The following is a 13,168-nucleotide window of genomic DNA, read 5'->3' on the forward strand; positions in this document are numbered from 1 at the left end:
TTAGTAAACATAAATATCTTTTTTTTTTCAAAAACTTTCATTTACATTTTTAGATACTTTACTTTGTCCACTAGATTCAAGCTCCATCTACTCATTAAGGAGGACAATGACGAGACTAGATAATGTTGCACAACCTTTTTAAATAGAGAAAATTCCTTAAAAATACACAAACTAAATTTCATTTCCTAATAAAATACACAATTATTTTGGATCCTCGTTTAATACATGAACTGATTTTTGTTTTCAACTAAATACATAAAATTTTAAAATTCGTAGATACGTCGCTTTAGACGACGTTAACTCTGTTTAACGGAAGTGATGATGACTTTAATGTTTAACCAAAAATGTGGTTAAACTGTGAAAGGAAATTTCTTAAAAATACATGAACTAATTTTCATTTTCTCATAAAATACATGAACTATTTTGGATCCTCATTTAATACTCGAACTAATTTTTCGTATCCATTAAATACACAAACTTTTGAAATTTGCAGATTTTACACATTTATTTAGACGACATCAACTATGTTTAACAGAAGTGAAAACAATATTAGTGTTTAATTTTTGTATCCACTAAATACACAAACTTTTAAAATTTAGAGATTTTACACATTGATTTAGACGACATGAACTATGTTTAAGCGAAGACAACATTATTGTTTAATTAAACACATATTTAAACTATGAAAAGCACGCTCACCCTCAGCCAAAAAATATCAAATCAATTGAGCTATAATTCAATTTATAATCCCTTATATATTATTGAAAAACATTACAACATTCTTTTGTAGCCACGTGTCACCGTGAGGATGAAATTCAGAATTTTTAGAGAAATAAGTTGGTCCATCTTAACTTACACTATATTTTTTATTAAAGTAACTATTAAATTAATACATAGTGTACAAAAGAATATTCTCGCACTTTCCTTAATTAAAGTAACATCGTTTTCACTTCTGTTAAATATAGTTGACGTCATCTAAAACAATGTGTAAAATATGCAAGTTTCAAAATTTTGTGTATTTAATGGGATACAAAAATTAGTTTGTGTATGAAACGAAGCGGGGATCCAAAATAGTTAGTGTATTTTATGAGCAAATAAAAATTAGTTCATGTATTTTTTATGGAATTTTCCTTTCACATTTTAATCACGTGTTTAGTTAAACACTAACATTTTCATCACTTTCGTAAAACATAATTGACGTTGTTTAAAGCGATGTATAAAATTTGCGAATTTCAAAAGTTTATGTATTTAATAAGTAAAGAAAATTAGTTTATGTGTTAAACGAGAATCCAAAATAGTTCGTATATTTTATTAGCAAATGAAAATATTAATCCGTGTATTTTTAAGAAATTTCCCCTCTTAAATATAAAAACCATGCCCAACCACGTGGATAGAATCTATTACTAGATTATGGTACGAGCTTTCCAGCAAAATCCGGTCATGACGACCACCAGTGATTTCACCGGAAAAGCCCATGGAAAAATTAAAAAGAGTTGGCCTTTTCAACATGTCAGAAAAGGAGACATATTATGACAATGCAGATCCAAAACACAATATATATATATATATATATATATATATATACTTACGAATTATCTCGTAATTCATTTACCCTGTCGTCACCTAGTTCATCAAAATGACACATTACATTTTTAACAAAGGGAGAGAGGAACAGAAGAAGCTACTTAGTATCTAAAGACTCTCATTTTAGTAACTGCTTCTTTGATCTGTTCAATAGTGAAAATGCCAAAGAAGTCAGTCATCTTTAACGGCGTTAATCACAGCAAATGCCAAAGCATCAACGTTAACCGGTGGAGCCAAGAGGAGATCAGAGGTAGGGAGAGACCTCAATGAAACTCTCTGCAACACACTAGTGTTGATACTTGATACTCTCTTTCTTTTACCTGGTGAAACTTAAAACCTCGATTCCGTTGGAGATTGCTGCTTTGCAGGTAGCTGAGCCAACGAAACCATTCCTCCAAGAAGTACAACCTAAACAAGACAAGAAATACCATCTTAACTAAGGACATGAAATGTTATAATGTCTTCTCCCTTAGTACCAATATCAATCGGAGCTTCAGCATAATTGCACTTACACTACAAGAAAACATCGGCATACTGAGGGAAAAAATCGTCAGTATGTCGTCGGAATAACGCTATTCCGAGGACATACCGACGAAAAAAGTCCTCGGAAATATCTCCTCGGAAATTCATATTTCCTCGGAAATCCCTCGGAAATTTCCGACGGAATTCCGAGGAAACTAAATTCCGAGGAAACTCCGAGGACACCAAGTTCGTCGGAAGATTCCTCGGAATATACTGAGGGACGCCTTCCTCGGAATATTTCGATGGAATTCCGATGGTCCAATCCTCGGAAGTTTCGACGAAACATTCCTCGGAATGTTCATCGGGAATTTCCGAGGAACCTGGCCCTCGGAAAATTCCGAGGAACATCTTTCCCTCGGAAAATTCCGAGGAACTTCTTTCCCTCGAAAAATTCCGAGGAACTTCTTTCTCTCGGAAAATTCCGAGGAAGCTATGTCGCTCGGAAAATTCTGAGGAACTTCTTTCCCTCGGAATTTCGGAAAAAATTAATTTTTTTAAAAAAAATTTAAAAAAAAAAATTAAAATTTTTGAAATTTAAATTCGAAAATATAAAATTAAATTTAAAACTGAAAACATATTAGATAATATTCAAAGTTAAATAAAACATTCCGAGTTTTTGAAAAAAAAAAAATCTACGGGTCTTGAATGTTCGGGAATACCTCGTTCGGGTACATCCTCTTCATCATCTCCATCATTTGCTCGTTTAGCCTCTTCTGTGTCTCATAGCCCGCCTGTTGAGATGCCATCTGAGCTTCCAACGCAGATATCCGGTCATCCTTGTCCTTCAGCTGAGCCGTAAGTACTTCTGGATCAACATAGGGCGGTGGTGCAGAAGAAGGAGCAGCCGACCGGGAGCGACGACCCAAACCGACCAAACGTCCCTTCTTCTTTAGAACCGTCTGAAATATTAATTAACCAAATTTAAATAATATAAAAAGATGATAAAATAAAAATCAAGAAATAAATGAATTGAACTTTAAAAAAAAAGAACTTACCGATTCAACGATTTCGTTGATTCGAACCCGGGACAAGTTGGTCGAAGCCGTCGAATCGTCATCATTGGTTTGAAGCTAAGAAGCTTCGTCATACACCTGAGTTTGGACCAGGTCGACCACATCCCTCACAAGACCATCATCAATCTGACCGGTCTTCTTGTTGGTATACGCCCTTTTCATTAGGGCGAGATCATCAACCGGCTGGCCCTCATTTTCTTCCGCCTTGAAAAAAAAATAAATTAAACAAACATTAGAAATTTGAAGAAATGCACAAAAAATAAAATTTTGAAACTTAAATAATTGAAGAAAAAGCGGTTGAACTTACCATGCGATCCCCCAGAGTGGCAATAGATTGAGCACCCAAGTTATGCTTGTAGATGCCCTTCCCTTTACGGTCGCTCCTGCGGTTGTTGGAGTTGGTGGAAGTAGTTTCTTTCGTCTCTTCCTTATCCCAATGCGCACACAACTCCTTCCAGACCGTGTCGTTCATCGACTTTGGGACCTTTTAATTAAAAAAAAAAGTTAAATAAATTAAAAAATAGTTTAATAAATTAAAAAATTGTTTAATAAATTAAAAACTACCTTGTTTACTTCCCACTTCTTCGTCCACTCGTACATCTGCTTCTCATAGTTGTCCATAACTTTATGGACGAAGTGGTGATAGATAGAGAGCGTATCATCGGAATTCCAGTTGAATTCTTGCTGAAATAGTTTAAAAATAGTTTTAGAGCACAAAAATATAAATAGTTTAATAATTACAAAAAAAAGTTTTAATAAATAAAAAGTAGTTTCAATATTAAAAAAATAGTTTTAATATATCCCAAAAATAGTTTAATAATTACCAAAAATAGTTTTAATAATATTTAAAATGTTTAATAAATATAGAAAATAGTTTAATGATTACAAAAAATAGTTTTAATAAATAAAAAATATAAGTAAAAAATTAGAATACTTACCGCAAACTGACGAAACCACAGATGCTGCTTCTCGGGAGGAAAGTCAGTGAAAGTCAGATGTCCCTTGTCGAGGGCCGAGTACATCATACGGTTGATCCATGCGCTGATCCCGTTCCCGGATCGGTTGAACCTAATAAAAAGAACAAATTATTAATAATGAATCAAATTTTAAGGAAAATAATAAAAGTTTAATTACCATGTTTGACCCTGTCCATGTGGATACTCAGTGAAATAGGAAAGATGGTCACGATCGGGCTGTCGAACCAACTCCGCAACACTCATCACTCCCGGAGGACCCGGAGGAGCAGGAGCGGGAGCAGGAGCGGGTGCGGGAGCAGCAGGAGCGGGTAATGGAGAGGGAGATGTATGGTAGGAGCTGTGGGTCGAAATGGAATCCTGAACATGGCTGGACGAACCCCGAGACTGGCTCCCCATACCACCCCGGCTACGACGCGGTCGAGGCCGGGTCTGATCATCATAAGACCTGTAAATTAAAAAAAAAACATTTTTAAAAATTACTTCTAATAATTTTAATAAAAAAACAGTTTAAATAAAAAATAATTAAAAAATCGTTTTTAGTCACAAAAATATAAATAGTTTAATAATTACAAAAAAAGTTTTAATAAATAAAAAATATTTTAAAAATTTAAAAAATAGTTTTAATAAATCCCAAAAACAGTTTAATAGATATTATATATATGATTTTTAATCACAAAAAAAGTTTTATAGATTTTAAAAATGTTTAATAAATATATAAATGATTTTAAAATGAAAAAAATAGATTTTATATACAAAAAACGTTTTCGATATATATATATATATATAATTACAAATTCGATTTTTTTAACCACAAAATTAATAAAAACCAAAAAAAAAATCCAAATCAAGTGAAATACATAATCAAACTCGATTTTACACAATCCTACCATTCAACCTAACAAAAATCTATAAATCTCATTCCAAAATCATCAAATCTACTTAAAAACCATACAAATCTAACCTAAGAGAGTGGGATAGTGTTCATACATGATTATGGGGGAGGATTAGGGCAGATTCGCCGGAAATCGCGAGAGAGAAGGGTGGAGTCGCCGGAAATCGCGAGAGGGAGAGAGAGTTCGGCGCGGAGAGGAAGAGAGAAATGGGGAAGAAGATCTGGTTCGACCTAATAAAATGACGAGTCCGACGGAAACTATCCGTCGGAATTTCGTCGGAAATATTTTATATTTCCGTTGGAATTTCCTCGGAAATCATTAATTCAATTTTCGCGAAATATTTGGCGGCTTGGTTTACCCGGTTAAATGAAAATATTCCGAGGAACCAGGTTTCCTCGGAATACCCTCGGTAATTACCGAGGAAATTCTGAGGAACCAGGGTTTGGGGTTTCAAAACATCGATTTTTTTCGCCGTATTTCATTTCTTATACAATTTTAATGCATACCATTGAGGATTCTTCGTATAGATGATCATAAACCATGAAATAACAAAATTTCATGTAAACACAACAAGCACAAAAAAAGAGAGCTTCATTTCACAGTATAATGAAGGTGTTGTTCGTTTGTTCACCCAGGTGATCCATCTGTGTGAAGATGCAAATCGATATTCGTTTTGTATATTATAATTATAATGCTACATTCAGAGATGGATCACCCAGTTGAAATTTTAAAAACTCATTTCAAATTCTTACCCAAATGAAAGTGAGTCTTGATGGTGCATCTGGATGCATATGCATTTAATTCAGTCCAAAAAGATAAATAACAAAAATAACCTTTTAAAATCAAAATATTAATTTCGAACCAAAATACTATTTTTTGCATATATATTTATCCGTCAAAACCAAAAATGCATTTTCCGCCAAAAAAAAAAACAAACTTTTCCGCTAAAACCGCAAAAACGCATGTTTCTGCCAAAACCGCCAAAACCGCAAAAAACGCATTTTCCCGCAAAAACTGCAAATCTCATTTCCCCGCCTGAACCGCAAAAACACATTTTCTCGTCGAATCCGCAAAACACACTTTTTCATCAAAAACACATTTTCCGCCAAAACCGAAAAACACACTTTTCTCGCCGAAACCGCAAAAAACGTATTTTCTGCCAAACTCGCAAAAACGCATTTTCCCGCCAAAACCACAAAAATGCACTTTTTCATCAATAACACATTTTTCCTTAAAACCGCATAAATGTTTTCGCCAAAACCATAAAAATGATATTTTCCGCCAAAACGTAAAAAAAAATATATTTTATTACCAAGTCCACCTGGATGCATATGCAAGTTAAAAAATGAAAAACAAACGAACAACACCCAGATAAAACATCTGGATAAGTCACTCAGATGATTTATCTGGATGCATGGACGAAATGAAGAAACGAACAACATCCAGATAAAACATCTGGATAAGTCACTCAGATGGACCATCTGGATGCATCTTCCAGACGTAACGTCTCATTAGTACATCCTTAATAGCTTTCTAAAGGGAAATTTGATCAATTTCTCATCTTTGTGATTTGAGGGATTCAAAGACTAGCTAGTTTTGTAAATTTAATTACAGACTTAGGGCATCTCCAGTCCTACTCTATTTTCTACTTCAAACATCATTTTGGAGTAAAATCTTTTCCAACCCACTCCATTTTCAACTCCAAAATGGAGTAATGGCTAGGGTTACTCCATTTATGGAGTAATCTTACCCATTACTCCATTTTGGTGTTGAACTTTTTTTATTTGTGAAATGGTCCTTTAAATCTTTAATGTTTTTATTTCTTACTTAAATAATATTTTAAAATGATATAATAACATAAATTACCAAGATATTCCATTATTTAATAATTTTACATAAAAATATATACTATAATTAAAAATAATAATAACATAAAATAAAGATAACATAAAAGGATCTAAATTTGTGTTTCGTTACTGTGAAAGGACATGTTCGGTTTTGGAAAAAAAAATGTGTTACATGACATCATGACTACATGTATAATTTTACATAACATGATAATTGAGGATGAGTGTGAATTCGATGCACCAACTGAACTTGAAAAAGAAGCTCCACCTCTAGATACCGAAATTGTAGAAGATGAAAATGTCTGATTTCAAAAAAAATTGTTCGATTTAGGAATATCAAAGATAAAGAAACTTATTTTTCATTACGAAATGCATTAGTTGATCATTTGTGAGAAAAATATTCTAATGTCATTATTAAACCAACTTATATATTGTCTTTTATTTTATGATTTCTTGTACTTTTATTAATAAATGTTTAATTTAAATAAATTATATTTTAAAAAATTTTTGTAAACATAAAATAGTTGGGGTTAATTAGTAAATTATTATAAGTATAAGATATTATTAACAATTATTAATAAAATATATTACTTTTAGAATAGAAAATGGAATAATACATTGGAGTAAAACTTTATTTCATTTTGGAGTTGCACCATTTTGGAGTAAAATATGGAATAATATATTGAAAATGTTCTTACTGCAAAGGATGGTAAATTTCAAGCCTCCCATTGTCCAAAATAATCAATTATTGCATAGAGTTAATGAAACTCAATGAACAAAGGTAGTTTATAGAGAGAGTGAGAGAGAGAACGAAGACGAAATAAAGCAGATGGGAGAGGTGAAATAGCCGGAAAAGTGAAAAACGAAGTCATTGTTCCGACAGAAAGTAACAACTGAACTTATTTGGACAGAAAGTTGTATCTGAAAACCGCCCGAGAAGACTGTAGAAGCAAGAAGAACTAGGCGGTGGAATTGAAGCTAGAAAAAAATATTTATTTTTTATTTGGTTTAAAGGATCTATTGACTACTCGTTCAGATGGGTGTTGACTAATAAGGCCCAAAATATTTAAATCGGCCCGTTTGTAAAACGACGCCGTTAGCGAGAGGTTCGTTAAGAGTGTCAAGTCTCGTGAAGACACGAAAGCAGTAGTAGGACGGAAGAAGAAGAAAAGGAGATCTGTATTTGATCATTGAGAAGAATGGTGAAATCGACAAGTAAGGATGCTCAGGATCTGTTCCGATCTCTTCACTCCGCTTATTCCGCTACTCCGACTAATCTCAAGGTTAGCCAATCGCCCTTCCCTTCCCTTTTTGCGCATCCTTTATGGAACTTGTTTTCTTTTTGCAGATCATCGACTTGTATGTCGTTTTCTCCGTCTTCACTGCTTTGATTCAGGTACGCTTATCGATGGCTTCTAGATCTACGATTCTCGAGTCGATCTGTTGTAATTTTTCAGGTCTTAAATGTCAATCAATTTGTGTTTCTTAGATTCGAACCTGTGATCAGATGCTGTAGGATAGGTGTATTGACTTATATATCTAAAAAGAAATGTGCTTATGAAACCTATAACTTTGAATTGCAATGTAGCTTATGCAAATGGGGTTGTTCTATACAAGCACCAGTCTCTTGTTTCGGTTTTAACTTGAATGATATGGTAAACTTGTTCTGTGTATTTCAAAAGATTCAAGATGATAGCAACAAATAAGTGATTTGACTTCTCTATTGATGATGCCCAAAAGATGAAGCACTGAGCAAGTGAGTATTAATCTGTAGAGACTCTCTTTGTTTTTTATACATGGACAGGTGGCGTATATGGCTTTGGTGGGATCATTTCCATTTAACTCATTCCTATCTGGAGTTCTCTCTTGTATCGGGACAGCAGTTCTTGCTGGTAAGTTTAGCATTTCATACAAGATAAAGATACTTATACCTTGTGAATGTACCCATCTTGTTCACTTTTTTGTTTATAGTTTGCCTCCGGATTCAAGTGAACAAAGAAAACAAGGAATTCAAGGTAGTTAATTATGCCATTTATATGACTATTTCATTTCTCCTCTTTCCCCATGTTTAGTTTTATTAATTTATACTTCCTTCCCCACTCAAACCTTAGTGACACTGTAATTGTAATGAGAAAGGTGTTCTCGTTAGTGTAGTGCAAGTCAAATGTAAGTAACCTTTGGGAACAGTTGTTAGCTATGGGATGATAGGCAGAAGCTGGTTAGGCATTCTGAATATTCTAGGTTTTAGCTGGTTTTGGCGAATAATCCATTGGTCCGAACATAAATGATCTCTTTTTTTTTCTCCATAGCCAAAAAGCACAGTCAATATTGTCAGTGTTATCATCATAAATGATTGCACTTTACAATCCTCTTGCTTTGAATATTTACAGGATTTGGCACCGGAACGAGCATTTGCTGATTTCGTCCTCTGCAACTTGGTCCTGCACTTGGTGATCATCAACTTCCTCGGATAGGTCCCCGTCTCCTATCTTACTGGGTTGCTTTCATATTATGGACTTTTTAGACGTGACTTAAGGAATCATTACTGTAGTATTGAGATATTTTATATTTCTGTCAAAGAATCGAACTTTTTATGCACTAATGAGACGCTTGGTTTCGCTCGGCCTAAATTCTAACTACTCATAATCAGATACGTGTCAACAGTCGCATGGTTCATGTTGGTATGAGCTCTGTGCCGTTCAGAGCAACTCCAAAAGGTTGTAATCTAATAGTTGAAGCTTATCTACTCGTGTGTAAAAACATCAGTAGCGAACGTGGTGTAGAAGAGAAAACTGTACAGTTGTTACGTTTACTACACACAAACACGACTTCGTCAAATAAATCACTTCCTGTAGCACAAAAGAACAGAGAATAGAAACTACAAAGTTTGAATTTGCTCTTGACAATTTCGTAGATTTATTAGTTTAGAATCTTTACGTGATTTTTTGTTTTTGACGTCATAGGATTTATACATAGATATTGTTGTGCACACACAAATATGACTTATTCAAACTAAGAAATGGCAAGACACAAGTACGGACGCAACTAAGGAGGAAAACAAATATGAAGTTTTAATTTGGTCTTCTATACGTCAATAAAACAAATTGGTCTTCTTGACTTTTTTTTTGTTGATAATTGGTTTGTCTTCTTGACTCTATATATATATATATCCACATTTTAGTGTTTAGAATTGTTAAGTGTTCCCTCCATTTAAAAATGTTTAAAAAGTGTTTAAAGAAGATAAATTTTAGATGCATTTTCTATTAAATAGTAATATTTATTCATAAACTTTAAAAATAATTAAATTAAATAATTTTGATATAAAACTATTATTATAAAATATATAGTTTAAAGATGTGAAGTCTTAAGAAAAATAAATGCTTCATATTTTCACATACACACACTAAAAAAACAAATTAAATTAAATTAAATTATTGACGCTACTTCTATAATAGAGTGGGAGAAACAGTGATAATGTAAGGGAGTTCTTAATTTGGTGAAAACAAAAAGAAAAAAAGAAGTAAAAATATAAAAACGTGGAAAAGAAAAGGGGGAAGGAAGAGGAGTGCTGGTGGGATAAATAAAAAAGCGAGGAAGCGATCTCCTTCACACACACACGCCCTCTCTCTCTGCTTCGTCCAATCACGTTTTAATGACTCCTCTCACACTTTACTCCTCCGCCGCAACCGTAACTTTAACTTCCTCGCCGAGGGTTCCGTTTCACCCTCTCGCTTCTCCGGCTCGTCGCGGCTTCGTTTCCTTCAGATTAACCGCCAAGAAGCTGAGTGTGAGAGCGATGTCTGAGCTCGTTCAGGATAAGGAATCCGTCGTCGCGGCTAGCACTTCTTTCACCGAGAGTAGTGAGGAGCTCAACCATTCCCGTACCTTCTTGGATGCGCGCACTGAACAAGGTTAGTCAATCGAAATCGTGTTTCTTGAATTGTGCTTGATTCTTGATATATAATGGCTCCCAATGCATTTTCAATTTGCAGATCTTATTTGTGGTATAAAGAAGGAAAAAGAAGCTGGAAGGTTGCCTCCCAATGTTGCAGCAGGGATGGAAGAATTGTATTGGAACTACAAAAATGCAGTAAATGAATTTGCTTTTTTTTATCACTCATTACTCTCTGCTCTCTGTTTTCGCTAACTTTTCATGTCAATAGGTTTTAAGTAGCGGAGCTCCAGGGGCAGATAAGACTGTTATATCAAACATGTCTGTTGCTTTCGATCGCATGCTTCTTGGTGTCGAGGTACTTACTTCTCTTCCATCCATCTTGGAGAAAATTCTATGTTTACTTGATTTTCCTTTGCTCTTATATTTTCAGGATCCTTATACTTTTAATCCGTATCATAAAGCTGTGAGAGAACCATTTGACTACTACCACTTTGTCCATATGTACATCAGTCCCCTTATTGATTTCAAGTACGCTGCTTATTTGTTCTTATTCGTTTGATTACTGGATCTTCTTCTACTAATGTATTTGTTGTGCAGAAACTCTTACGTTGGAAATGTTTCTATTTTCTCCGAGCTGGAAGATAAGCTTCGGCAGGTCCTCTTCCCTCTCTCTCTTGTGCACTAGTTTACAGACTTGAAGCTTTTTAACGCCTTTTGCTTCCATCAACAATCGACTGTAACGTTTAACTGGTTGATATCAGGGACACAATGTCGTGTTAATATCAAATCATCAAAGTGAAGCTGATCCAGCTGTCATTTCCTTGTTACTTGAAGCGCATTGTCCATACATAGGCGAGAACATTGTAAGCTTCGAGCCTTGTTCTCAGTGAGCTATACGTTACTATCTCTCTACTTATATCCCTTTTTTGTGTGTGGCTCCAGAAATGTGTGGCTGGTGATCGAGTCATCACTGATCCTCTTTGTAAGCCGTTTAGTATGGGAAGGTACCCTATCACAACCTTTCTTTTGAACTCTAATATAAGCAACCTTGTAAGACTTCCGGGATTCCTTCTGCTTTCAGGAATCTCATATGTGTCTACTCGAAAAAGCACATGAACGATGATCCTGAGCTTGTTGATATGAAACGAAAAGCAAACACACGAAGCTTAAAGGAGATGGCTACATTGCTAAGGTTAGAGGAAGTATAATAGAAATCTTTTTGTTACTTTTGTAAAGACTCAGAAAATAAAAGGAATTAGGTTGATGTTATTCTGCACTGTAGGTCTGGCTCCCAACTAATATGGATTGCACCAAGCGGTGGAAGGGACCGCCCGGATCCTTCTACTGGGGAATGGTTTCCTGTAAGTTAACCTAATGGAATGCAGAGATCTTATCTGCGTCTGGTGGATATCATAGAGACACTGATGTATTAAAAACAAATGTTCAGGCACCCTTTGATGCTTCTTCGGTGGACAACATGAGAAGACTGGTTGAACATTCTGGTGCTCCTGGACATATCTATCCAATGTCTTTGCTTTGCTATGACATAATGCCTCCTCCACCCAAAGTAAAGTATTGCTACTCTTTTTCTCCTTCTCTGCTTTACTTCCCTCTCATCACCTAACTCATTGTGAATCTACAGGTTGAGAAAGAAATTGGAGAGAAAAGATTAGTTGGGTACCATGGTACCGGACTATCAATTGCTCCTGAAATCAGCTTCTCAGATGTAACGGCAGACTGCAGCAACCCGAATGAGGTTTTGTCTATTTACTTTAAAATCATCAAATGTATTAATCCAGTTTCTCCAAGTCCATTGTGCATCTCATCATTCATGGTTATATTTGCGTGGTATATGGCAGGCGAAAGAAGCATACAGCCAAGCTCTGTACAAGTCGGTGGATGAACAATACAAGACTTTGAACTCTGCAATCAATCACAGAAGAGGAATAGAAGCATCAACTTCAACAGTATCTTTGTCACAACCCTGGAATTAATCTCTCAAGTTGTTAGGGTAACACTTTCTAAACACCTTTCGTATGTCCATCATATAAGAAAGTTCCCCATACAAGGTTGTTCCTGTATCTGCAGGATACACAAACAAATGCAGATATAATCACACGTTGTCGTAAGGGAAGTTACTTCACTATCTTCAGAAAATATATTGCGAAGCCTCTCTCCCTGATGAAACAAAGAAACAGTTACCATCTTGGTTTCTAACGTGGGAACAAAAGTTGGGTTTGTGTACATATGAAGTGAGAGACGACATGCACTCTTCGTAGGCTCATTTTAGATCATCACATATACTTTCTTCATATGTAATATTCTCTTTTTTTTTTCTGCTCTCGACTATATTGAGCCTGATGAATAATTCTTTTTTTTTTTTGCTTCCTTCCTACTCATGCGTTCTGATTTTATTCCAACTTAGAATTTCTGTATA

General features: G+C 34.8%; 2 protein-coding genes across 2 annotated transcripts; both read left to right on the forward strand.

Annotated features, from left to right (window-relative positions):
- Positions 1-7,954: 7,954 nt before the first annotated feature.
- LOC103868894 (dolichyl-diphosphooligosaccharide--protein glycosyltransferase subunit DAD1) lies at positions 7,955-9,466 on the forward strand. Its single transcript, XM_009146949.2, has 5 exons — positions 7,955-8,119; positions 8,185-8,232; positions 8,641-8,728; positions 8,808-8,851; positions 9,227-9,466. Exons 1-5 carry the CDS (start codon positions 8,036-8,038, stop codon positions 9,308-9,310), a joined length of 348 nt encoding a protein of 115 aa, XP_009145197.1. The 5' UTR covers positions 7,955-8,035; the 3' UTR covers positions 9,311-9,466.
- A 929-nt stretch (positions 9,467-10,395) lies between these two features.
- LOC103868895 (glycerol-3-phosphate acyltransferase, chloroplastic) lies at positions 10,396-13,168 on the forward strand. Its single transcript, XM_009146950.3, has 13 exons — positions 10,396-10,747; positions 10,829-10,926; positions 11,000-11,086; positions 11,162-11,259; positions 11,329-11,386; positions 11,493-11,594; positions 11,674-11,735; positions 11,813-11,923; positions 12,014-12,092; positions 12,179-12,298; positions 12,374-12,487; positions 12,591-12,742; positions 12,820-13,168. Exons 1-12 carry the CDS (start codon positions 10,489-10,491, stop codon positions 12,723-12,725), a joined length of 1,323 nt encoding a protein of 440 aa, XP_009145198.1. The 5' UTR covers positions 10,396-10,488; the 3' UTR covers positions 12,726-12,742; positions 12,820-13,168.

The sequence above is a fragment of the Brassica rapa genome, chromosome A05 (assembly GCF_000309985.2).
Source record: "Brassica rapa cultivar Chiifu-401-42 chromosome A05, CAAS_Brap_v3.01, whole genome shotgun sequence".
Classification (NCBI taxonomy): Eukaryota; Viridiplantae; Streptophyta; class Magnoliopsida; order Brassicales; family Brassicaceae; genus Brassica; species Brassica rapa.